Below are 27,644 nucleotides of genomic sequence, written 5' to 3'. Positions count from 1 at the left end.
TGTATGATCCTTTAGATAAATTTCTGAATTCAGGTTGCCAAAATTTTGTTGAGAATTTTTGCCTCTATGTTCATCAGCGACATTGGCCTGTAGTTCTCCTTTTTTGTGCTGTGCTTGTCAGGTTTTGGTATCAGAGTGAAGTTGGCCTCATAGAATGTGCTAGGAAGTGTTCCATCCTCCCTAATTTTTTGGAATAGCTTGAAAAGGATAGATATTAAATCCTCTCTGAATGTTTGGTGTAATTCCCCCAGAAAGCCATCTGGTGCGGGGGTTTTATTCTTTGGGATGCTTTTGATTGCTGTTTCAATCTCTTTCCTCGTTATTGTTCTGTTCAGATTGTCTGTCTCTTTTTGACTCAACTTTGGGATGTTGTAAGAGTCTAAGAATTTATCCATTTCCTCTAGGTTATCCATTTTGTTGACATATAGTTTTTCATAGTATTCTCTTATAATCCGTTGTATTTCTGTGGTGTCTGTTGTTATCTCTCCTCTTTCATTTCTTATTTTGTCTATTTGAGCTTTCTCTGTTTTTTTCTTAGTAAGTCTAGCTAGGGTTTTGTCAATTTTATTTCTCTTCTCACAGAACCAGCTCCTTATTTCATTGATCTTTTCTACTGCCTTTTCTGTTTCAATAGCATTTATTTCTGCACTGATTTTTAGCATTTCTCTCCTTCTGCTGACTTTGGGCTTTGTTTTTTCTTCTTTTTCTAATTCAGTTAGGTGTAATTTGAGATTGCCTATTTGGGACTTTTCTTGTTTGTTAAGGTGAGCCTGTATTGCAATGACTTTCCTTCTTACTGTAGCTTTTGCTGCATCCCATATGAGTTGGTATGGCATGTGATCATTTTCATGTGTCTCCAGATATTTTTGATTTCTTCTTTAATTTCTTCAATGATCCATTGCTTCTTCAATAGCATATTACTTAGTCTCCACATCTTTGTCCCTGTTTCAGCTTTTTTCTTGTAATTAGTTTCTAGCTTTATGACATTATGATTGGAGAAGATGCTTGCTGTTATTTCAAATTTTTTAAATTTATAGAGGCTTGCTTGTTTCCCAACATATAGTTTATCTTTGAGAATGTTATGTGTCCACTTGAGAAGAATGCGTATTCTGCGGTTTGGGGATGGAGTGTTCTCTATATGTCTATTAAGTCCAACTGTTTTAGCTTTCTGTTTAATTCCACGGTTTCCTTGTTGATTTTCTGCCTGGATGATCTGTCCAATGATGTGAGTGGGGTGTTGAGGTCCCCTACTATTATTGTGTTATTTTTGATGTCTTCTTTTAGGTTTGTTAATAGTTGCTTTATGCACTTTGGTGCTCCGGTGTTGGGTGCATAGATATTTATAAGCATGATTTCTTCTTGATGCAGTGTCCCTTTGACCATTATATATTGCCCCTCTTTGTCTCTCTTTACCTTCCTTATCTTGAAATCTACCTTTGTCTGATATAAGCATTGTGACAACCACTTTCTTTTGCTTGCCATTAGCTTGGAGTATCCTCTTCCACCCCTTCACTCTGAGCTGGTATTTGTCATTGGGGCTCAGATGTGTTTACTGGAGGCAGCAAATTGTTGGATCTTGTTCTTTAATCCATCTTGCCACTCTGTGTCTGTTTATTGGAGAGCTCAATCCATTTACATTCTGGGTGACTGTTGACGTGTGAGGGCTTAATGCCATCATTCTGTGACTCGTTTTACGATTTTCCTGCATTTCCTTTTTTCTCGTCCTGTGTGTTTTGGTCTACACATTGAGTTCTGCAGTTTGTTATGCTATGTTTCTTAGTTTTTTCCTTATTTATTTTTTGTGTCTTTGTTGTACTTTTTAGTTTAGTGGCTACCCTGAAGTTTGTATTCAGAATCTCGTGCATAACATAGTCCGTTTTCTGATCGCCTCTTATTTCCGTAGTCTAAACTGATTCAGTCCCTTTCCTCCTCCCCTCCTAAGTTATTATTCTTGTATCTTATCCAGCTTCTGTTCTGAATTTGTGGTCAAAGTGACGAGATTGTCTTTGTTTGTGATCTTTTCCTTCCTTTTATCCTAATGCTACAGTTGAATATTTGCTATCCTATTCTGACTCTATCTATTTGTCTCCTTCCCCTGTCTTTTGTGACCACATTCTCCCTTTTTTCCCTTTTTCAGCTATGAGGGCCTTCTTGAGGATTTGTAGTGGAGGAGTGGGTCTCGTGGCTATGAAGTCCCTCAGCTTTTGTTCGTCTGGGAAAGATTTAATTTCTCCTCATATCTGAAGGGTATTTTTGCTGGATAGAGTGTTCTTGGCTGAAGATTTTTATCCTTCAAACTTTAGAATATGTCATTCCATTCTCTCCTAGTTTGTAAGGTTTCTGCAGAGAAATGTTCTGAAAGTCTGATAAGGGTTGCTTTGTAGGTTATTTTCTTCTGCCTTGCTGCCCTCAGTATTCTTTCTCTGTCACTCACTTTTGCCAGTTTTACTACTATGTGCCTTGAAGTAGGTCTTTTTACATTGACAAATTGAGAAGATCTGAAAGCTTCCTCCACACACATTTCCCTCTCATTCCCTCGATTTGGGAAGCTCTCTGCTATTATTTCTGTGAACAAGCTTTCTGCTCCATTCTCCTTCTCCTCACCTTCTTGGATACCTATAATTCTTATGTTGCATTTCTTCATTGAGTCAGATATTTCTTGGAGACATTTTTCATTTCTTTTTAGTCTCAGTTCTCTCTCCTGCTCTGTCTGGAACAATTCAACATGACTATCATGTTTTTTTTCTGCTTTATCTCCCCAAATCCCCCCCGGTACATAGTTGTATATCTTAGTTGTAGGTCCTTCTAGTTGTGGCATATGGGACGCCGCCTCAATGTGGCCTGAGGAGTGGTGCCATGTCCACGCCCAGGATCCAAACCCTGGGCCGCCGCAGTGGAGCATGCGAACTTAACCACTCGGCCATGAGGCTGGCCCCATCAACATGTCTACCTTCAATTATGCTGATTTGCTCCTCTGTGGTGTCCACACAAGCATTCGGGGAATCTGTATTTTGTTTTACCTCTTCCATTGAGCCCTTCATCTCTAGTATTTCTGACTGATTCTTCTTTATAGTTTCAATGTCTTTTGTGAAGTAGCTCCTGAACTCATTGAATTATTTCTCTATATTCCCTTTTACCTCATTGAGTTTTTTGATGATAGCTATTCTGAATTTCATTGTTGTTTAGTTTACTCATTTCTGACTCCTCAGGACAGAATTCTGAATATTTGTTTTCTTTCTGGTCTGGAGTTTTGATGAACGGTGTGATGCTGGAATGGTGGGTTTTTTCCATTTTGATATTATTCGGTGGCAGTTACAGCCTATCGCCACTGGATGGGGGTTGAGAGCCACGTACTCTGAGCCCTATGCCCTCAGCTGAGATGGCGCAGCACAGCACGGGTTGGGGGGGTGCATTTTCCTTTGTGCACAGTCCCTGGTTTCCTGATCAGCTCTGCTATCTGGTCTCCTGGGGTCTTGGCTTGATAAGGTCACCCCACACAATAGCTTTTGCCAGGTTAGGGGGCGTCCCTCTAGGCTGCAAGGACCGTAGGGAGTTCTGGGAGGTTCTGCAGGCATGTGACCCCTCCCCTGATCCTTCCCTCACAGCTCCTTCTGCAGGACGATTGCAGTCTCTAGGGGAGGGAGTGAAGTCTCTCTTAACACATTCCAGCTCCTCTGAGGGGGGCTCCCACGTCTCCACCCCCCATCATTTGGCTGCTGTGACTGTCTAAGGATTCCTGTGCTTTTACGGCATTTTCTGTTCAAATATGGTTGCTCCTTTTTGTTGTATGTTGGAGGGGAGAGAGTCCCAGGCAAGCTCACTCTGCCATGACACTGATGTTCCCAATTACTCATTTTAGAAAGTTAGTATAGTTTTGCCCTATTTTTGTTTTTCAGAAGGAAATTTCGATAGTGTTAAATTTCCAGTCAGTTCACGGGAATTGGAAGTGCGTTTGCACCAATGACATAATTTGGGGAACAACTGACATCATAACCACACTAGCTCATCCCGTCCAAGAGTGTAGACAGGTTTTCATGTATTCAGATCACCTACATTTTTACTAGTAGTTAAATTTTCTGTCTTTGGAGGTATTGCAAGCTTTGGGTTAATTCCTATACATTTTATAACAGAGGATGCCAAAGTGTGATATGAGGAACCCTGGGGTCCACAGTCCCTTCCTTTTCCACTTACATCTGAGGATGGGTTTTGTCATATCGTCGACTGGAAGAACATACTGCCACACACTGAATGAGAAGCAGATACAATGATCAGGTTGTCTCCTCTCAACTCAGACGTTGGACATGTTTCAAAAATGTAAAACAAGGCCACTCTTCTCACTAAATGTTTTTTAACATGTACTTTCCTAAAAGCATGTTACTTGTATTAACATGAAATAAGTGTATGTTGCTCTTTTAAATGTACTAATAGCTAAATATTTTTGAAGATTCTCAGTTTTAATGTCTAATTGGGTAAAAACTGATAGAGGCCTTTAGGGGCCTCAGTAACATTTGAGTGTGGAGGATCCGGAGACCAAAATGCCTGAGGGCTGTTTCTTCACAGTTTGTGTCGCTGTTGGAAATCCTATCTTACTTTTTACTTAAATCCTATATGTTGAATGATTATTCCTGGTGTAATACCATGAGAAAGGCTATGAGTCTTGTGAATTGATCTGCCTCCTGCAGCGTTGTGTTCTCCTGTTGTTGTCACGTGTCACATGCTGACCTTTGATCTTTTCCAGGTGGGTGATTACGTTCTTCCCTTCCAGTCCTGATGCTCCTTCTTTCTTTTCTCACCGCTCATGACTGTCGGTTCCACACTAAATAACAGCAGAGACAGTGAGTAGCCTTGCTTCCTCCTCAGCCTAAAATACTGCCTCTGAAGTTTCCCCTTTTAGTAGACTTTTTGCTAAATTTGTGGGATATCTTCCTTATCTAGCTAGTAAAGTCCCCTTCCACACATGTTGCAAAGAGACTTTTTCAAAAACCCTAAATAGAGGTACGTATATCCAATGATTATGTGGTACACCTAAAGCTAGTACAGTGTGTATGTCACTTATAGCTCAGAAAAAATGCACAAACGGGACTTGATTTTTAGAAAGTATATTTCTTCCTTGACTGAAATAATCATACGATTTTTCTTTATTCTTTCTATATTTCTTTATTCTTATGATGAGTTACAGGAGAGCTTTTCTGATGACCAACCACCCTTGTCATTCACAGGATAAACCAACACCACTTGATCATAATATACTATTTTTCATAAACCACTGGATCTTACTAGGTGATGTCTTAGTATGGATTTTAAAATCTGCATGAATAGGGCAAGCACGAATTTCTGTTCTTAGAAACATTCTACCTGGTTTTAGAATCAGGATTGCATTAACCTCATGAAATGAGTGGAGCAGTTTTCGCATATTTTTTCTCCTTTTTGAAGAACATATATAATATTCTCACCAAATCTTCCTTGAAAGTTTAGGAGAGCTCACCTGTAAATCCACTGGGGCCACAATATTGGGGAGGGGCAGTCGCTGACTAACCATTTAATTTCTTTTGCTTTTTTCAATTTATTGCTATTTTTTTTAATTGCAGTAACATTGGATTATAACATTATATAGCTTTTGGATGTACATCATAATATATTCCGAATTCTGTTAGATTGCATCCTGTTCACCACCCAAAAACTAACTATAGTCCATCTCCTCACATGTGAGCCTAATCACCACTTTTGTTCCCCCCACCCCACCCCGATGGTAACCACCTATCATTTTCCATTGCTATGTGCCCATCAAAGGACGAGTGGATAAAAAGATGTGGTATTTATACACCATGGAATACTACTCAGCCACAAGAAATGAGGAAATCCAGCCATTTGTGACTACATGGATGGACCTTGAGGGTATTATGCTGAGTGAAATAAGTCAGAGGGAGAAAGTCAAATACCGTATGATCTCACTCATAAGTAGAAGGTAAAAACACCGACATTTAATTTTTTAAAACTAATTTCAGTATTCAGGGCTGCTATTTTTTCTTGCACCAGTTTTGAAAGTTTACATTTTTCAAAGAATGTATTTATTTCATCTACTGTTTCAAACTTGTTAACTTGTATTCTTCTTACTATTGTTATTAATTTTAAAAATATCCATTTTTTGTTGTTATTTCACAATGTTAATTTTGAGTTTTGTTGTTGACATCTTGTCCCTTTTTCCTCTATCTTGTTAATCTTTCCAATAACCTGATTTTGCTTTTATTGAGCATGATTGTTTTCTTCATAAAGTTTCTTAATAAATATATTTAAAGCTGTGTATTTCCTTCATAGTACTCTTTCAGGTTAAAATTTGACTTTTGATGCTTCAATCATTTAACTATAAATATTTTTACATTTGATTTGTGTTTTCCTGTTGAAACAGAAGAATATTTAATAATCACTTTAGCTTCCAAATCTAGCTGGTCATAAGGCTATTCCTTCTCTATCAATTTCTAGTTTACTGCACTATAATCTATGTAATATTTATACTTTCTAATTGATAGGGGATGTTTTTATCTGCTAACATGTACTCAGTTTTTGAAAAATTCCTCTACGTGCTTGAAATCAATGTTTAATCTCCCTCTCTTAAGAGTCTAAATATATCCAATAGCTAAAATCGGAACATTCTAATTGCATTTTAATTAATAATTCCCAACTGACATTTCTGAACTCTATTAAAATGTCTACAATTTTTTTTATCTATTGTTGATTTAGCTCTTACTATTGATATCTATTTCCCTGAAGTTGTATTGATTATCTGCTACTTAATATCCAGGTATACTGTTATATAGATGATTGATCCTCATGCTGGTTTCTACAGTGTTCTTCTGTACTTAAGCAACTATTCCTCTTTGTCTCTTGGAGTGTGTGTGTGTGTGGAATTTTGAAATTCTGCATGAATCTAAACTAAGAATATTATCTTCACAGCCAAAATAACGAGATCACACGTAAAATCAACTAAATTAATAATAATCCCTTAATATTATTCATACTTAGCCATTTATTCATTCCATAATCAAAGTGTTCTTAGAGCTTTAACAATAGTTTACACCAGTTTACCTAAATCAGGATGTAATCTAGTACCTGCATTGCACCTGGGTGCCATGCCCCTTAAATTGCTCTTCATTCTTCTCATGACTCTGGTACTGATGAGATGAGAACAATTGCTCTGTGGAATATCCCACCCTCTGGATTATCTGATTGCTGCTTAGGATGTTATTTAAATTGATCCTCCATTCTAAGTGCAATGATCATTCATTTACATGATCAGCTTTGGCCAATTGTGCACATTTTCAAACTGGTTCCCACATCCTTTTAACATTAACCCATAACTCAGTGAAAGTTTCATCTCAGGCTGAGACAAGACATCCTAGGCTTGCTTCCATGCCCAGGCCATTTCTCCAGGGAAGCTTGGTTCCTTTTAGTGGCATATGGTAATAGAGACAGTATCATTATTGTTTCCTTAAATCCATTTTGTCTGTTTCAAGATTGCTGACTCAGCTTTCACTTGGTACGTATTTGCCTGACATATACTTGTCCATCCTTTCATTTTCAAACTTTATGTTCAGTTCCTTTAGAACAGTAAATGCAAAATATGAAGTAAGACAGCAGAAATGAGTACCATTAAAGTAATATCTAAATAAATGTAGATGGTTGAAATAGTCAATGAAAAGACAAAGACTCTCAGAGTAAAAATATTTTTTATCCCCAAGATCCAAATATATGTTTTCTAGAACATGCACATTATTCAAGAGAATATGACCCTGACCATCTACATCTGTTTAATGGTTCCAAACATGGGAGCTCTTCTATATTTCAGTCACTTTTAGTAAAAACCCAGTACCAAACTATGCCTGAAGCACTCAATATACTGATCTCATTTTATCTTGATCACAATACTGAATGGGAAACACTGTTATGATTTACTCTGTCTTACTGATGAAGACTATGAAACCCAGAAAAGTTGAGGAAATTGTTCAATAGAATAGAGCTCTTGAATTGCCATATAATTGTGTTAGAGCCTATGGTTTAACGACTGGGCTTCATTCTGTTTCTGATCTGAGCAGATGCAGCATCCTGGCCTGGTCAGAACTGGAGCACGGTGACTGAATTCATCCTCATTGGCTTCTCCACCTTCCCCCAGCATCTCCTGCCTGCCTTCTTCCTGCTTTTCCTGCTGATGCACCTGTTCACGCTGCTGGGGAACCTGCTCATCATGGCCACCATCTGGAGCGAGCGCAGCCTCCACAAGCCCATGTACCTCTTCCTGTGTGCCCTCTCCATCTCTGAGATTCTGTTCACTGTGGCTGTCACCCCTCGCATGCTGGTGGACATGCTCTCCACCCATCACTCCATCACCTTTGTGGCCTGTGCCAGCCAGATGTTCTTCTCCTTCACGTTTGGCTTCACCCACTCCTTCCTGCTCATGATCATGGGCTATGACCGCTATGTGGCCATCTGTCACCCTGTGCGCTACAATGTGCTCATGGGCACCTGAGGCTGTGTCTGTCTTGTGTCCTGGTCCTGGATTGATGGCTCAGTCATGGGGATGATGGTGACATAGATCGTGTTTCACCTCACCTTCTGTGGGTCTAATGTGATCTACCATTTTGGGTGCCATGTGCTTTCCCTCTTGAAGTTGTCCTGTGGGAGGGAGACATCCTCTGTCACCTTGGGTGTGATCCTGGTGTGTGTCACAGCTCTGATGGGCTGCTTGTTCCTCATCTTCCTCTCCTATGTCTTCATCGTGGCCGCCATATTGAGAATCCCCTCTGCTGAGGGCCAGCACAAGACCTTCTCCACATGTGTGTCCCACCTCACTGTGGTGGTCGTGCACTACGGTTTTGCCTCCATCATCTACATCAAACCCAAGGGCCCTCATTCTATGGACAGTGACACCCTGATGGCCATGACCTATACATTCTTCACGCCCTTTCTTAGCCCAATCATTTTCAGCCTGGAAACAAGGATCTGAAGATCGCCATGAGGAAGACCTTCATCAGCAAGCTCTTTCCCCAGGACTCCTGAAGTGGCCGGTTTTGTGGCAGGGGATGTGGTGGGTGGAGGCACTTCAGTCTTCCGTCTGTAAAAGGCGAAGAGTTACACTTCACTGTGATGATTCCTGTCTGTGAATTCCCCTCCTCCCCCTCAGCAAGTGCTCTGTAAATTCTAGGTTTCTGTTTTCTCTCCTTTCCCCCAGGCTGGTTGACCTCATTCCTCCTGGATTCACGGGGGAGACAACTTCCCCAAGATTGACCTTGTGTGTCAACTTCCTTCTGTCCCCTGTGCTGAGAGTGGGTTGTCCGTGGAGGACGGGATGCCCACATCGCTGTGTTGGGAACCTGTGTGCATGGTTTGTCTTGAATGTGTGAATGAGGGGTGCTTGATCTACTCAAAACAATGACACAAACAGCACAGTGAGTCGGCACCTGCTGTATACCACGGATTGTGATCTGTGCTTCAGATACTTCATCTTTCTCATTGTCACTGTCTTGTTGAGGAAAGGAAAGCATTTTTGATGGGGAAAATTAGTTTTCATTTTCAGTTAGTCACATTTTAGAAGGAAGGGGTTGTCCTCCTATAAGTTGCCTTTGTTGGCTGAGCTGAAGATGCTCTAAGGATGCAACTTGCAGAGGGAGGGAGGGATCTGAATTTCTCCTTGTGAGAAAAGACATGTGTAGAGAGATGGGGCAAAGACGTAGAGAGGGATGAGGAAGTGGTGGCTGCGTTGAGGGAAATGGGAGGGGCAGGATGAAATGCCCAATGGCTGCCAGTTGACCAGGAACCAGGGGAGGTGATGGGCCAGTGACTGGTGAAGACACTCGAGGAAAGAGCAGGGAGGAAATGGGCACGTTATAAGGTTTATAAGCTTGCCTTAGAGTACTCGATGTAAATCTTCTTCCCCGACTCCCTCAACATCCCCAATGAAAACCTACTTCTCTTTCATGTGTTGTAGAGTCAGATACTGGGGGGATGTGCGTCCATAGGCTGGCTCTGCCTCAAAACGGGGCCCGAGAAGAGGCAGGCAGCCCTTTTGGGTTACACCCCATTTTTAACTGAGGAAAGGGACACAATGAGGTTCAGGACTTGTCCAGGGTCACAAAGCCAGGGAGGTGCAGGGATGCAGTGTGGGCTCGGCTGAGTGAGTCCTCTGTGGCAGGAGTGAGGCCAGCGTGAGTCTGCAACTTGGGGACCCATCACAGTCAGCTGGGGGCTGGCTAAGTCACAGGCTGCTGGGCCCACCCCAGAGGGTCTGAAAGGGGCTGTAGGATCTGCATTTCTAACACGACCCCAGGTGATGCTGCTGGTGGTCTGGGGGTGACACTGTGGGGACCGTGCTCTACAGGATCTGCAGAGAAGATTGGGGACCGCTGGTCTGCAGACGCTTTAGCTCAAAGATGAAGCCGGACATCTGTGTCGGAGACGGAGTAACTTTCCCTCTCTCTCTCTCTCTTCTCCTCCATCCTCCCTCCCTCCGCCCCTTCCTCCCTTTCTTCCTTCCTTGATAATAGTTATGCTGGTAATAGCTCCAGTGTTTTGAGCATTATCATCAGCTAGGTATGGGATTTGAGAAACAGCTTTAAGGAGATACAATTCATACACCATGTAACTCGTCCATTCAAAGATACCTGTAATCATCACCACAGTCAGTTCAGGGCATTTTCATCACCTCCAGAGAAACCCTGTACCCTTCAGCTATCACCCGACTTTCCCCACCTCCCTCCAGCCCTAAGTAAGTGCCAATCTACTGTCTCTATCGATTTGCCTGTTCTGGACATTTCACACAATAGAATCATACAATATTTATGCTTTCGTGACTGGCTTCTTTCACTCAGTGTAACGTTTTCAAGGTTCATCCACATTGTAGCATGCATCAGTGCTTCATTTCCTTTTAAGGCTGAATAATATTGCATTGTATGGATATACCGCATTTTGTCTACCCCTTCATCTGATGATAGATACTCGGGTTGTTTCCACGGTTTGGCTGTCGTGAGTGATGCTGCTCTAAATATTCGCGTGCTAGTTTTTGTGTGGACATGTTTTCATTCGGGGCTGTATACCTAGGAGTGGAACTGATGGCTGGTGTGCTAACTGTGTGTAACCATTTGAGGAAATGACAGATGTTTTCCACAGTGGCTGCATCATTGTACATCCCCACTAGCATTGGAGGATGGTCTCATTTCTCCACATCCTCAACAGCACTTGTTATTATCTAACATTTTTATTAGAGTCAGCGTTGCATCCCATCTTTATTTAAAATGTTGATATGTTGTTCATTGGGAATTTTTTGCATTAATTTTGATTTTTAAAAATATTACATTAAACATAATTTGTCTTGATCACTGAATTTTGTTCTGGCCCCTTTAATTTGGTTGTATGGTGGGGCCTCATTTACCTGACCCTAGTCCTGATCATGCCAGACTCTCCCCACGCTGAAACCCCAAAATAACCTTGCACTTCTTTTCCCTGCAAAAGACCAAAAACTAGAAGCCATCGTTAGCTCTCTGGTGGTGGAAAATAGGGACAAGCGCCCAAAGGTCAGTGTGAATGCAACCAGGGTCCAGGGCTGATGCCCTGCACACCACAGGGATGGAGACCCCGCCCCAAGGGGCCCTGTCCTGCCCTCCATTATTCAGCTTCCACTTTCTGAAGCTCCCCTACCCCCTGCATTCCTAGCTGTCTGCCATTCGTTGCTAATGGTCCCCTAGGAGCTACATTCTTGGGTATCTCCAAGGTGGGGACAGAGCCCAGAGAGGTGGTTAAAGGGCCTGGAGCACAGAGAAGGGCTGTCGATGGGCAGATCTCCAGACGTCAGGGGAGCCCCTCCTGCACTAATTGGAGCCAAGCGTTTCCATGCTAGCTGCTGGAGGCAGAAGCCAGCTTGAGAGATGCACTTTGCTGCCTTCACTCCTCTTGCTCTGCTCTTCCAAAATGAGGAACCCGACCCCCTTGCTGGGGATGAAAGTCCAGTCCTGTCTGAAGGATGTTTTCCTCCTCCTCCAGCCCAGCCCCCCAGGCTCTCTGTCCAGCAGCCAAAGGGATCTTTCTAAAGGGTATCTGAAGAATCACCCTCTGCTTACACCATTAGGATGCAGCACAAATCTCGTGTGGTTGGGTCTGTGCTTCATTGCCAACTTTATTCTCCTGCCCTCCCCACCTCTGCAGCCCCACTGGTTCCTGTTCCTGCAATAAACCAAGCACACTTGTACCCCAGGAGCTTTGCACGTGCCTCTGCCGCTACCTGGAACACCCTGCCCCTGGCTTACTCCCACACATCCTTGGATCCCACTTCAGAAGACACCTCCTCAGGAAAGTCTTCCCTGATTTCCCCATGCTGAGTCACCAGCCCTGTTAGAAGTCCTGGTAGCAACTCACTTCTTTTCCCCATGGCTTTGAGCATGATTTATCATATACAGCAATTACTGTGATTATCTGTTTAATATTCACATCCTCCCTCTCAACTGCAAACATCAGGGTCATGTCTAATCAGTTCAATATTGTGTCCCCAGTGAAGTCTAAAGACGTGCAGGGCATACTGTCAGTGCTCAATAAATGTTTATTGGTCACTGCTGCAGGGTTTACCATCCTCGGCACTGTTGACATTTGGGGACAACCCGTCCTCTGTGGTGGGGTCCGCTCTTCGCACTGTGGGAGGTTGAGCAGCATCCCTGGCCTGGACCCACCAGACATTGTAGCACGTCCCCCTCCTTCAGTCCTTCAGTTGCAACAACCAAAACCATCTCCAGAACCTTCCGCGTTGTCCCCTGGGGGGCACTGGTGAGGCCCCTGGAGTACAGAGGAGGGAGACCTGGCTGATGTGACCTGAGCTGTGCAGTCACCGCTCTTGGTGGCCCTTAGCACTTGGCCCATGTCTTGGTGAGAGCCCTGGTGTTTCTCTGTGTGTCAGCCCAGCAAGCACCATGGAAACGCTTCCAAGGCCGGGAACAGCAGTGGGCCCTCTCTGCACTCCCAAAACTACCACAGGATTTGAGGCACAGATGGCACAAGTACTTTAAGTCGACCTTAAAAAGCTGGCGTTTAATGAATGCTTACTGTGTGCCAGTCACTGTCAATTTCCCTACACAGATGATGTTATTTAACTACCAGAACCATCCTACAAGCGGCCACATTATTATTAAACCCATTTTAATAATGGGAAACTGAGGCTAGGAGACGGGATGTGATTTAACCGAGCACGCTGCTTCATCACTTAACCACTGCACAGCCCTACCTGCAGGTCACAGCATCTCTCTGTCTCCCGAGAGAGCAAGTTCTCACCTGGCTCCCTCCCAATCAGCTGTCACCATGGCGATGAGTCACGCAGACCATTCACGGATGCTAGGAGCCAGAGAGGAGACTGTTCCTGGGGAGGGGAATTCTGGGAGAAGAGGGGCAGGTCAGGAAGCTCACTGGAGTAGCACCTCTCCCAACGGCACCCACTGCTGGTCCACCACCATCTCCACTGAGGCCCCGCACCTTCGACCTCGCTGATAACCCAGACAGACACATCAAATCTGTGACTCCAGTTGGTCATTTCCAATGCACGCCTCTCCCTCTGATCCCACCCTCATCCAGCCAAACTCAAAATTATAATATCACCCTAACTACTGTTTACTGAGGATGTGCACATGCCAGGCACTGTGCTATGCCCTTCTCAAGTGCTGGCTTGCTTCAGTCTCATGATTGTCTTAGAAGGGAGGTTCTTTTGCTTTCTTACAGGGTAGGCTCAGAGAGGGCAAGTGACCTGCCTGAGGACACTCCGTAACATAGGAAAGAGCAAGTTTCCCCACAGTAGCTGCAAGAGTGTTAACAAAACTGAAATTTTTTTGTCCATCCAATTGGATGAATAAAAATTGTACCTCATGATTAGTTTCAATTATCCTCATTCTTCCAAATTAATTTTTTTAATAAATATTTGAGAGCCTACCATATGCCACGGAGGCACACAGCAGTGGACAAAATGGTCTGAGTCCCTGACTTCCTCAAAGCCGCAGTCTAAGGCAGAGACAGACAATATCTGATCAGCAGATTTACACGAGGTGGTGAGAAGCACATGAGAGACAAATAAAGCAGATCAAGAGAGAAGAGACATGGCCAGGGGAGTTTCTATTTTGTTTGCTATGGTTAGAGAAGGGCTCTCTGCTTCTTGAGCAGAAGTGCCTCCAAGGAACTGAGATTGGGTTGCTATTTTCTCAGATAGGAAAGACTGTGGGAGTAAGGAGTGTGCGTGTGCGTGTGTGTGTGTGTGTGTGTGAGGGAGAGGGAGAGAGAGACTGGGAGGAAGAGGAGGAGAAGGGTGAGGAGGAGGGGGAGAAGGAGGAGGAAAGAGAGAGGAGAGAGAAGGAGGCTATGAGGGTGGGGTGGAGGAAGAGAGGGGAGAGAGGGAGGGGAAAGAGATAGAGAAAGGGAGAAGGAGGGAGGGAGGAAGAGAGAGAGCACGATAACAACAAAGAGAATGTCCAAAAGCTGGTTCTGGGCACATTAAATTTGAGATGCCTACCAGATCCCTATGCAGAGATGTTGAGTAGCCAGCTTTATGGGGATAAAGATAACAATTTAGGGATCAGCTGTGTGCAGAGGTTCATGAGGCCACCATACAGCATGGGATCCCCAGGGAGAGAGGGACGCTGATGAAGTCCAAGGGTTGAATGGTTTTACTGGATGCCTTGGGTTCCACTGTACAAATGAACCCACATTTGCTTAAGAGGCCTTTATCAACGCATATATGAAATGCTTTCCAATCAAAAATGTCCCTGCTCTGAACATCCTTTTATTGACACAGATGTGGAATATATCTCTAAGTGTCGATCTAATTAAGTGAGAAAAGGGAAGCAGGATTTAAACCCAGGTCACTCTGACCTCAAACACAGCTCCCCGCACCCCGTTTCCCACTGGTTTGCTACATTGTGAGGATTACACTGGTCCAGCCAAGAAACATTTGTTAATCAGTTGTATCTTCCAAGTACCATGTTGGTGCTGGGTGGGATGGTGAGCAACACGGACACACTTCCTGACCTCAGGAGGCTGATGGCCTGAGGGACCACAATAAGTTAGCATAAGACATTGGGGGCCCAGCTCATTGTGGGTACACACCACCATCCAGGTTCTCTTTCCATTTGGATCCCAGAAGGATCCAAGGCCAAACTGTCCTTTAATGAAGAAAATGAAGGACCAGCTTATATTCTTGTCTCGATTGGCTTTGCTGCCAGAGAGAGGAGCATCTTGGATCAGTGTGAAAGCGTTCCGCGGGAACTCCTGCAAGACCAAAGCTGAATTTAAAATCATGCAGCAGTCCTCAATCTGTAGACATACTCCACCAGCCTCCCAAGGATGCACGCTCCAGGGCATGGCAGGTTGCAATTGCCCACCTGTGGTATGAAAGATTCTGAGGTTGCCAGGCTGTTTGATTTGAGGATGGGCTAGACTCCCCGGATGGCAGATCCACAAAACCCACTAAAGGAAGACCACGTGTGAAACAGTGGGTGGGGAGGACTGGGGTTCAGTAAACACCTTCATTGGAAGCCTGGCTCTGCTAAGCTGCCTGATCTTGGATGAGTCGTGCAACCGTTTCCCCAGCTTCCCCTCTGTCAAATGGGGTGGACGTGAGTTTACCTGCCCTTACGCCCTGTTGTGAGGCTGTAATGAGATGATGCGATGAGATGATGTGAGGCTGTAGTGAGACGATGACGTAACGAAAATGCAGTACATGGTGTATTCTGCAAGGACGGTGCTCTGGGTTCCCAGTCTTGACTGAAATTGTTTCCGACGTCCTACCACTTCATGTTGACATGCGATGTTTGTACTGCTCAAGTCGTAGAGAAAGACTGAATCAGCTTTAGGACAACCAATGTGTAGTTTACTATTCAACTTCAACAGAATACACGTATTTTCTATTTTGTTAACTTTGACATTTATTTATTGCTTGTGCATTTTAATTACATCTGTTGTTGAGTACAACAGTATCACCATAAACTGGTGTCCATTAAGTGTTATTACAAATTCCTCTTCTAAAATAAGTGCATACATTCATATTCAGAAACAAATTTGTCAGGGAAACCTCTTTTTAATTGAAACATGTGACATTTAACGCTTTGTGAGTTCAAGGTGTACAATGTGCTGATTGAATTCATTTATATGCTGCAATGTGATTACTGCTGTAGCACCAGCTAGCGCCTCTACCACGTCTCCTAATTGTCTTTTCTTTTTCGTGGTGGGCACAACTAGGATCCAGTCTCTTAACAACTTTGAGATTTATGATACGGTATTGCTGTCTGCAATCACCGTGCTGTGCGTTTGATGTCCTGGGCTTGTTTGTCTGCTGGTTTCAAATCTGTCCCTTTGAACAGCATTTCCCTGGTTCTCCCACCCCCCATGCCTGGTGACACCATTCTACTTTACTTTTATGAGGCAGGTTGTTTAGACATAGGTGACATCATGCAGTAGCTGTCTTTCCCCTAAATACACACACTTTCAATGAATTATAAACACTATTCAGTGCACTCAACCTCAAGTTCCCCCTTGTGGAGAAACGGAAGAGCATTGAGGCTGTGTGACCACGGCACACACCTTCACCCTGGGCTCTGCTCTCACTGTTGGGCCTCAACACAGCGTTCCTGCCCGGCCAGTGTGCCCCGTAACTCTGTAACACAGCCGGCAACTTCTCGTGGTGGGACTTTTTCTTGAACTATAGAGACTTCTCTTTCTCTCCACCACAGCTCAAAATTCACACTTGAAATGTAGGGATTTCCTCAACTTTTTCTGTGAGTCTGCTCAATACTGTTTCTAACTGCTACTGCACAGAGCTGTGCAATGCTGAAAATTAGGGTGTTTTCCTCTGCTCTGCTATAACCTGCTTTGGTCTTCTGTAGCTTTATACTATCCATGTTGTATTTACCTGTTGCTACTTGGTAGTGGGTTGGGTCTGGCGTCTTCCAATTCTCTTTGCAATCTAGATTTATGGTGGTGGGAGTAAGCAGACCACCCTGGTTTCTGGCAGAAGAACAGGTTCCAGGTGTAATGCTACCTGACAAAGTGTCCCGCAGTGGGCAGGAATTATGAAATCTAATTTTCTGTGTGTTACAATCTCATACATTTCTTCACCACAAATGTGCTCCTGACATTGTTTAACCAATGTTGGTACGTTTGGATGCAGCTGACGAGGCTCCTTTTAAACCTTAAGGCATCAGATAAATAGGTTCCTACGTGTATACAGGGTGCCATTTCTCATGGTAGCATCTGGTAATCCAGTTTAGCTATTTCCAAGGAATTCCTCCCAGATGATCACATTTTCTCTGGGTAGAGTGTGCTGAGGAAGGTCTTCCTCATGGCAATCTTCAGCTCCTTGTTCCTGAGGCTGAAGATGATGGGGCTGAGGAAGGGCGCGAGGACCGTGTAGGTGACGCCCATCAGGGTGTCTCCTTCCAGAGACTGGGGACTCTTGGACCTGAGGTAGACGACAGAGGCAAAGCTGTAGTGCACGACCACCACAGTGAGGTGGGACGCACACGTGGAGAAGGCCTTGTGCCGGCCCTCAGCTGAGGGGATCCTCAAGATGGTGGACACGATGAAGGCATAGGAGAGGAGGATGAGGAGACAGCAGCCCAGCAGGACGGTGATGCAGACCAGGCCCACGCCCTTGGCCACCCGTGGTACATCAGCTCCACAGGCCAACTTCAACAGTGGTGGCACGTGGCAAGCAAAATGGTGAACCTCATTTGGTCCACAGAAGATGTGGTGGAAAATGGCCATTGTTGCCACCATCCCCATGACTGAGCCACCAGCCCAGGACCAGGCCACAAGGCAGGCACAGCTACCAGGACTCATGAGCACACTATAGTGCAGAGGGTGGCAGATCGCCACGTAGCAGTCATAGCCCATGACGGTGAGCAGGAAGGAGTGGGTGAACCCGAAAGTGAAGGAGAAGAACATCTGGCTGGCACAGACTGTGAAGGTGATGGAGTGGACGGTGGGGAGCAGGTCAGCCAGCATTCGTGGGATGATGGTGAAGGTGTAGAGGATCTCGGAGATGGAGAGAGTGCACAGGAAGAGGTACATGGGCGTGTGGAGGCTGCGCTCCCTCCAGATGGTGGCCATGATGAGCAGGTTCCCCAGCAGCGTGAACAGGTGCATCAGGAGGAACAGCAGGAAGAACACCAGCTGGAGGTGGGGGAAAGTGGAGAAGCCGATAAGGATGAACTCGCTCACTGCTGAGAGGTTGGCTCCCTGCATGGAGGCTGTGCCTGGGGTGAGGTGTGACAGCGAGAGGTCAGCTACTGGATGGAGAATGGTCATCAGGTGCTCCTTGTAAATGACTGCTAACATTGATTGATTCCCATTCAGTGCCTCGTATGATTTACTCCTCTATCATCCCAGTGAGGAAGGTGCTGTCTTTATCACCTGCATTTTCAGTATCCTGAGCATACTCATTAGGAATATTAGGCTGCAGAGAGTGTACGCAGCTTACTCAAGGTGGAGCTGTCACAATGGCAGAGCCAAGACTTGAACCCGTGGCTGGGCTGTCTCCTAAGACTATACCTTGCACCATCTCTCAAGGATGCCTCTAAAAATGAAAATGTTCCTTCCCTGGAGCTTCCAGCCATGGCTGCTCTGCCCTCCTCCTCCCTTCTGAGAAGTCCTCTTCGTCCCACAGCTGCAGACACTGTGAAACGTCCCTGCCCCACGCATACGACTCCTTGGATCAGGGCGCGTCTCTAACTTAATCTGAATCAACCAGATTCTTCCTCTGGAGTCATCCATGCAGGGCATCAGAGGCAGGAGACTATAAATAACATTCTGGTTGTTTCCGAGCCCCCATGAGGCACATCTCTGTGTTCTGATGCGATACCACACAGCCGTCAGACAGAGGAACGTGGGGGTCACCCCAACTGAGTTCAAATCCCTGCTCTGCCTCCTGTGTAAACTTGACTGAGTTTCTTCCTCTCTCGGTACCTCCATTTCCCCTGACCTACCCAGGAGAGGTTGTGAGAAGTAAATGAGTTGTTCTTGGAATGTGATCTGGCCCCCGTAGGTGCTGCCTAGGATAGTTAAATCAGTGCACTAAGTGAGCAAATGCACGTGGTTTGTGCTCGGTACATCCCTTCAATTTGATGAGATTCTGATGCGTCTTTATGAATAACAGCTATTTTACTTTATTTATTTATTCTTATTGGTGAGGAAGATCGTCCCTGAGCTAACATCCTTGCCAATCCTCCTCCATTTCTAATGTGGGGTGCTGCCACAGCGTGGCCTGATGAGCAGTGTGTGGGTCCACATTCAGGGTCCAGACCCATGAACTCTGGGCTGCCAAAGCAGAGGGGTGAACTTAGTCACTCTGCCAGTGGGCTGGCCCCATCACATAGCTATTACTAAATGAACTTTGTTTATTAGGTAGTATAAAGTTTAAAAGGCAGTAAACCACCAGTCTCCTTCTGTCTCTATGGATTTGCCTGTTCTGGACGTTTCCTCTAAGTGGAATCACACAATATTGTCCTAATGTGTGTGACTTCTTTCACTCAACGTGATGTTTTCTGAGCTCGTACATGCTGCACCACATATCACACTTCATCCCTTTTCCTGGTTGAACAATATCCCCCTGCACTGATGCATCACCTTGTCCACCCCCGCTTCAGCTGATGCACGTTTGCACTGTTTCCGGCTGTTTGCTGTTGTGAACAATGCTGCTGCGAACATTCATGTAGCTGTTTAAAGCATGTCAGCGGTTGCCAGGGGCTGGGGGATGGAGAGAATGGGGAGTCACTGCTAAGGGGCATTGGGTCTCCTTTAAGGGTGATGAGAAAGTTCTGGAACTAAGTAGAGATGGTGGTTGCACAACGTTGTGAATAAAATTAATGCCGCTGAAATGTATGTTATAACGTGGCTAATGTAAGTACGTTTTATGTTAGGTATATTTTACCATAATTTCAAAAATAAGAAAAAAGTCACAAATTCCCTCTTTAGTGGGCTCAGGTTGTTGATCGAGCCCTGACAGTTGATAACGAGACACGAAGGGGGACCAGGCACACTGGTGCCTGGAGGCTAGCCTCCCCAAATGTCACTGGTGTCCAGAGTTTCCTGGCCTCCCTCCCCTGGAGTCACTCGCATCTTTCCTCCATGTCTGAGTCAGCACCTGCCCGTAGGTCCCCGGAACAGTGGCCCCCACAGCCCCACTCAGTCCTGCTACTCGGGGATCTTAGCAGGCAAGTCAAAGCCAAGGACTTGGAAACCAGAGGCTCCAAGAAGAGGCTGAATGGCTGAAAAGGGGGTGGTGGGGTTGTGCTCACAAGCCTTCCCTTTTTCTCCAATGTCTAGTGCAAGGGTTCTCAACCGTGGGACTCGTGACATCTGGGTCGGGATCATTCTTTCCTGTGGGGAGCTGTCCTGTGCACTGTAGGATGTTGAGCAGCATCCTTGGCCTCCACCGGCTGCACACCAATAGCCCCTGCTCAGTCGTGACAACCAAGAATGTCTCCAGACATTGCCACTCTCCCCATGGGGGACAGTCATCCACCCCTGGAGAACCAATGATCTAGAGAACGCAGTTGCATTTCCTGGGGAAGCTCCCTCTGCCCAGATCCTGTTTCCCCTCTTTCTCCACCTGGCAATGCCTGGTTATCTTTGAGACTCAGCTGAAAGGTCACCTCGTCTGTGCAGCCCTCCTGGAAACCCTCTTCTGAGAGCATATCTGGACACTCATTCCTGCGTGCTTCCAAAAGAAGGATTCCCGAGTGAGTTTAAACTCCTTCCTCCTAACTTTGTTGTGACCCTCATCATAACCTGTCACGTGGAGACTCATCTGTCCCTGGCAGTGGGTTTTGAGTCTTGATGGGAATTGCTACCCTTGATTGGACGTGAGCTGTGGACCAGGCCTGTGCTCAAGCATTTCTCACCAAATCTTTACCCCATCACTATGAGGCACCTGCCATGACCCCCAATTTGCAGATGTGGCAGATGAATCCCACAGTTGACACATCACTTGCCCAAGAGACCACGTGTCTGGAGTGGGAGAGCCAGGATCTGAACCTAACTCTGGTTGGCCCCAAGGCCTGTCTTTACCTAACCTCTCTGTTACACTCACCATTGCTGGTGGCTGTTAACGAATGTGAGAGGTCACTTTCAGACCATGGAGATGCCAGCTTCACCATGCTCTTCCACTCACACACTGCCTCCTCACACAAACAAGATTGCAGAAATCCAAAGGCACCAAGAAGAATGGGAGGAGAACTATGAGAAGGCAAGAGACCCCCACGTCCTGGGGAGGTGGCCCAGGGCTGCACGTACCACCCTCTGGAATGGTGTGGACGCAGGACGCAGCTAAGTGGGGCATCCATTTAGTCTGGAAAGGGCAAAGCAGGGAGACTGGAAACAGATGTGTTGCTTGTTGTCAGGGGCTCAGGGATGAGGAGCGATGAACAGGTGGAGCTCAGGGGACTTTTTAAGGTGGAGAAACTGTTCTGTGTGATACTGTAATGGCATATACGTGACATTGTGCATTTATCAAAACTCATAGGAAGTACAACACCAAGAGTGAATCCTGATGTAAACTGTGGGCTTTAGTTAATAACAATGTGTCAATTCTGGGTCAGCAACTGTAACGCAGGGACCACACTAACACAGGACACTAATAACAGGGGAAACTGCGGGCAGAGAGAAAGAGAGCATATCCGGGAATTCTCTGCACTATATGCTCAATTTTCTGCTCTAACAACCTTCTTAACTCCATTTTTTCAAAGTAAACAGACAGACATAGACCCATAGTGGGCATGGGAGCAGGACGGGAGAGATTGAGACTACCATCTCCTGGCATTGATCCACCAGGATCACCTAGCAGGTTCGTCTGTGAGTAAAGGGACCAGCCCCGGAGAGAGACAGTGCAATCTCGCTATCTAGCCCTTTGAGGAACCACGGTGGGGCTGGCTCCCCACCCAGGGACTCAGGAGCCAACCCCATCCATGGACAGGTCCTGCCCACATTGGCCCCTGGGGCTGTGTTTCCCTCCATCAACATGAGGGACACTAGGGTCACAGATCACACTCTGTGGTGGGGCAGTCCTGGGCATTGTGGGACGTTGAGCAGCGTCCCTGGCACCCATAGATGCCAGCAGCATCGCCCATCGTAACAATGAGAAGTATCCTCACACATTGTCAAACGTCTTCCGGGGCCGCAATGCCCCTGGCTGAGACCACGGACGAGGCCTCTCTTGTCTCTCAGACCTCATCTGGCCTTAGCTGGTTGCCCCCATCCCGCTGTCTCTGGTGAAGTGGTTTGGCTCCCCTCTCTGCACCCTCCCTCCATCTCAGCCACCCCTCCCTCCCTTTCTCTCCCTATTTTCATCCTTAACTTCTTCCCATCACCAACCTATGCCTCCTGGTGCCTCCCGTGCTTCATACTGCAGAGGTGGCTGGAGCCTCTCATCCTGAATCCTCTTGTCCCTCTTTCCCTGCCTTCCCCCAATCCTTCTCCCGCTGGTTTCTCGCCAGGACAGAGAGGGAGAGAGCTGAAAAGTCAGACAGCTGCGCTGGGTCACTGTGAGGGGCAGCTCCCCTCTCTCGGCAGCTCAGTTTTCTCGCTTGTGCAGTGAACCTTCCTAGTAAGGTAAGGAGAGCTCCAGAAAAGGTAATGCCTGCAGAGCAGTCATCCCACTGCTGGGAAGCTAGGACGGGAGCCCTGCCTGCAGCCCCACCCCAGAGACTCGAATGGCACAAGGAGTGGCATCAACAAGGGGGCTCCTCTGAGTCTCTAGCTGATGCTGGCTCCCCAGGCCTCTCCTGGTCAGGCCGAAGGCAGGGAAGGGACTCACCTGGGGCTCCCAGCTCTGCACCTGCTTCTCCCTGAACCCATCGGGAAGCCCTGGCTCATCGATTCCCTGCAGGCGAGGGCTGTTCAGGAAGGCTGGGCTCAAGGCACGGAGCCTGCCACCCTGAGCGTGCCAGCTGGATGGGGGTTTGCCTGAGGCCGAATGCCGCTACTTATGCTGCCTCTGTGCCCTGCCCACTGCCTCTGCACACTGTGGCCCTACTGCCTCTGCCTCTGATACGGGGATGCTGGGCCCCTGGGGACCCTGCGAGGGAGAGGGCCACCTCAGGGAGAGTGTGTGCTTACTTTCCCTCCCTCCCTGCCTGCCGGGGCTGAGTCAATTACCTGAGCTTCTCATGGGCTCCATCAGAGTCTAATGCCTTGAAAATTGGGGTTTGGGGCCCTATATTAAACTCTCACAAACCACCAAACCATTGTCCACACTGTGAGTTTGAACACAGTCCTGATCATCCTGTAGGTGCCTTTTTGTAACCTGGCTTTTTTACTCACCGTGGTGCCTGAACTCCATGTTAGTTTATAGAGACCAGGGTTTCTCAACCTGGGCAGTGTTGACATTTGGGGCTGGGTCATTTGTGGCGGGAGCTGTCCTGTATGTTGCAGGTCATTGAACAGCATCCCTGGCCTCTAGCTACGAGATGCCAGCAGCCTCCGCACCCCAGCCCTGACAAAATATCTCAGATGTCACCAAATATCCCCTTAGGGGCAAAATCACCCCTGGGTCAGAACCACTGCTATGGAACCACCTCAGTTCAATATTCAATTTTATGAGTGTCTGCAGTGTGCATTTGACCGAGACACCTTGGTGGCTTCCCATTTGTCACCTTATTAGGAATATTGCAGGACATGTCCGTTTTTGGGTTTTTTTTGAAGATTAACCCTCAGCTATCTACTGCCAGTCCTCCTCTTGGCGTACGATTGTCCTTTTCATTGTATTTTAAGGTGGACGATCTAAGGGGAGAGCTCACTCGCCATGCTGCTGATGTCACACCTAAAACACATACTTAAAAAAAGCTATAAAAAATAAGCAGTGATCTTACAGGAACTCACTAGAGAAACCATCTTTGGATGATGTGGTTGAGGGAGGCCTCTCTGCACAGGTGAGAGCTGCTCTCAAAATCAACCTGTTATAAGAAGGAGAGGGAGGACCTGACTATCTCATTCTACCCATGGGTGGAAGTCAGACAGGCCAATTATGATTCCGACAATTACGGAATTCTTTTTCCTTTGTTTTCTCAAATAATTTTATTGGGATTATAATGGTTTATAACAATGTGTAATTTCGAGTGTTCATTATCGTTTGTCAATTCCTGAATATACTTCATCATGCTCACCCCTTGTAGTCTATTTTTTATCCATTACCAGACATATGTGCCCCTTTGTCCTTTTCACCCAATCCCTAACCCCCTTCCCCTCTGGTAACCACTAATCTGTTCTCTTTATCCATATATTTGTTATCTTCCACATATGAGTGAAATCATGCAGAATTTGTCTTTCTCTGTCTAGCTTATTTCGCTTAATGTCATACGTTCAAAGTCCATCCATATTGTTGCAAATGGGACAATTTTGTCTTTTTTATGGCTGAGTAGTATTCCATCGTATATATTTACAACACCTTCTTTATCCATTCATCTGTAGAAGGGCGCTTCGATTGCTTCCACATCTTGGCTATTGTGAATAATGCTGCAATGAACATAAGGGTGCATAAATCTCTTTAGATCATTGATTTCAAGTTCTTTGGATAAATACCCAGTAGTGGGATACCTGGGTCTTTTGGTATTCCTATTTTTAACTTTTCGAGAAATCTTCACAGTGGTTTCCACAGTGGCTGTACCAGTTTGCATTCACACCAGCAGTGCATGAGGGTTCCCTTTTATCCACATCCTCTCCAACATTCGTTGTTTTTTGTCTTGATAATTATAGCCATTCTGACTGGTGTAAGGTGATATCTCATTGTAGTTTTGATTTGCATTTCCCTAATAACTAGTGTTGTTGAGCTTCTTTTGATGTGTCTGTCGGCCATCTGTATATCTTCCTCAGAGAAATGTCTCTTCATATCCTCTGCCCATCTTTTGATTGGGTTGTTTGGATTTTTTTCTTGACTTGTGTGAGTTGTTTATATATTTTGGAGTTCAACCCCCTGTGTGATAGACGATTTGCAAATATTTTCTCCCAGTTGGTGGGTTGTCTTCTCATTTTGTTCATGGTTTCCTTTGCCTTGCAGAAGCTTTTTCGACTTATATAGTCCCATTTGTTAACTTTTTCTTTTGTTTCCCTTGCCCGAGTAGACATGGTATTCCAGAAGATGTTGCTAAGACCAATGTCAAAGAGTGTACTGCCTATCTTTTACTCTAGGAATTTTATGGTTTCAGGTCTTACATTCAAATCTTTAATCCATTTAGAGTTAATTTTTGGGTATGTTTCAGGGTAATTGTCTACTTTCATTCTTTTGCATGTGGCTGTCCAGTTTTACCAACATCGCTTATTGAAGAGACTATGTTTTCTCCATTGTATGTTCTTGGCTCCTTTGTCAAAGATTAACTGTCCATAGATGTGTGGTTTTATTTCTGGGCTTTCAATTCTGTTCCATTGACCTGTTTGTACGTTTTTGTGCCAGTACCATGCTGTTTTGATTACTATGGTTTTGTAGTATGTTTTGAAGTCAGGAATTGTGATGCCTCCAGCTTTGTTCTTTTTTCTTGTGATTGCTTTCACTATTCAGGATCTATTATTGTTCCATATAAATTTTTGGATTCTTTGTCCTATTTCTGTGAAGAATGTCATAGGAATTCTCATTGGGACTGTATTGAATTTGTAGATTGTTTTAAGTAGTATGGACTTTTTAACTATGTTTATTCTTCTGACCCAATGTGGAATTCTTTATGAAGGAAATCTACCCCCAAATGGAATGAGAGCTTTATGAGGTAATGTCTGTCTTATTCAATCAATGATGTGTGGGCAGGAAATACAAAGACCTCTTAGTACTGAAAGAACTTAGGAGTTTGACAGGGGTGCAAGTACATAAGCAAGTCACTTTACAACAGTACAAAAAGGATACATAAAAGACGTGTGTATTGTGCTGCAGATTCCCATGGGATCTAGTGCCCACGTCTGCCTACAGGAGGGCAGGTGGCACAGAGGGGTCTGAAAATGCTTTGCAGAAGAGCAGACATTTGAGCTGAGTATTAAAAGTCAATTAGGATCATTTTGTAGGCAGATAGATAAAGGTCATTCCAAAGAGAAGGAATATGGTGTGTGTGGGTTGTTTGGCATACAGTTAAGAGAATACACTCTAGACTTAGAGCAAGATTTGAACACCAGCTCAGCTGCATCCTAGCTCTTTGACTTCAGGTACATTATTTAATCTTCCTGGGACTCAGTTTCCCATAATCTATGGGGATAAATAATACTTTCCTCATAGGAGTAGCTATGAGCATTAAATGAGATAATGAATTAAGGAGCTTAGCACAATGACAACCATATGGTAATTTCTTGACTTAAGGTCACAGCTATTATTCCTATTGTAGAGCAAGGGTAAACATTAAAAAGATGGGCTGGGTGACTTCTAAAATCCCTTCCTATGGTAGGATAATGATACCTGGTGTTCAGCTCAGTGTCCGCATATAGTAAGAGTTTCAGTACATATTGCCTCTTTTTGTTCACGTTATTCAACATAACTCTTGTCCAGTTGCATGGTAAAAATCGGTCAATTCAAGCTCCTTCTCAACTGAGCTCTTCTGAAATGGCAATTCCCCTGTTCTCCCTCTAATGCAGTGGCTCTCAACCAGAGGGGACTTTGCCTTTTCTTGCCCAGGGGACATTGACGATGTCTAGAGACAGTTTTGCTTGTCACAACTGGGGGCATTCCTGGCATCTAGTTGGTAACAACCAGGGATGCTGCTAAACACCCTACAATGCACAAATGACCCCACTGCAAAGAATTATCTGGCCCCAAATTTCAATGGTTCCAAGATTGAGAAACCCTTCAACTGAAATCCATTGGCCCTTCTCTGGCCTTGAATGGAGCCTCTGGGAGTTCCCTTGAGTCCACTGACTTGGTCTCTCAGCAGAGATGAGCTTCATGTCACATGCATCCCTGGAAATCAATCTGCAAATTTGGATTTTCAGATGCATTTTAAGGGAGATATTCATAAAACTAGTGCCAAGTTAAATCCCTGGACAATTGCATTGTTTCCATGTCTCTGTACAGAGAAGGGTTTGTTGTTTAATCATTATCATTTTGGGCCAACTCATAGCCAAATATTCCCTCTGGACCTTGTCCAGGAATGTCAAGTGCATGATGTACTTGGTTCTTTCTTTTCACCCATATCTCACCCCTCATGAGGGGAAGAAAAGGTAGCTTATTCCTATTAAGCTTTCACTATGTAGCGGGCACCATGCTAGGGTCAGGGAGCGACTGATGGGTTTTGTTGAAGGGTTCCTCGACCTTGGCCCTGTGGGCATCTTGGGCTGGATAATTTAGAGTATTTCACAGGCACGTTGTTTTCACTTGGTCCTTATCTGTAGATGTTGGTATTATCTGCCTTGGATGGAGAAGGAGCTGAGATTTAAAGCAGTGCAGCAGCTGACTGTCCTGGGAGGAATGGTGCTGCCCCCAACTGCGCATCCACTGCAGCCTCAGAGTGTGGCCTGATTGGAAAGTTGGTCTTTGCAGATGTACTTAGTTAAGGATCTGGAGATGAAATCATCCTGGATTTAGGGTGTGCCCTAAATCCAATGACCAGTGACCTTATAAGCAGAGGAGAGGACACACAGAGATGCTGAGAAGATGACGTGTGAAGACAGAGGCA

The 27,644-nt window shown here is 45.3% G+C and overlaps 1 protein-coding gene and 1 pseudogene across 1 annotated transcript; one reads left to right on the top strand and one right to left on the bottom strand.

The window, feature by feature from the left end:
• The first annotated feature begins 8,110 nt into the window (after window positions 1-8,110).
• Window positions 8,111-9,051, top strand: LOC139077940 (olfactory receptor 10H4-like; annotated as a pseudogene).
• Window positions 9,052-17,304: 8,253 nt separating this feature from the next.
• On the bottom strand, window positions 17,305-18,824 carry LOC139077939 (olfactory receptor 10H1-like). Its single transcript, XM_070587668.1, has one exon. It carries the CDS (start codon window positions 18,343-18,345, stop codon window positions 17,305-17,307), a length of 1,041 nt encoding a protein of 346 aa, XP_070443769.1. The 5' UTR covers window positions 18,346-18,824.
• Window positions 18,825-27,644: the final 8,820 nt, after the last annotated feature.

The sequence above is a fragment of the Equus przewalskii genome, chromosome 20, assembly GCF_037783145.1.
Source record: "Equus przewalskii isolate Varuska chromosome 20, EquPr2, whole genome shotgun sequence".
Lineage (NCBI taxonomy): Eukaryota > Metazoa > Chordata > Mammalia > Perissodactyla > Equidae > Equus > Equus przewalskii.
This window is presented reverse-complemented; position numbering and strand designations above follow the sequence as displayed.

Coding starts and splice junctions, on each gene's coding strand:
- LOC139077939 (XM_070587668.1), bottom strand. CDS start 18,345: ATGTTAGCAGTCATTTACAAGGAGCACCTGATGACCATTCTCCATCCA.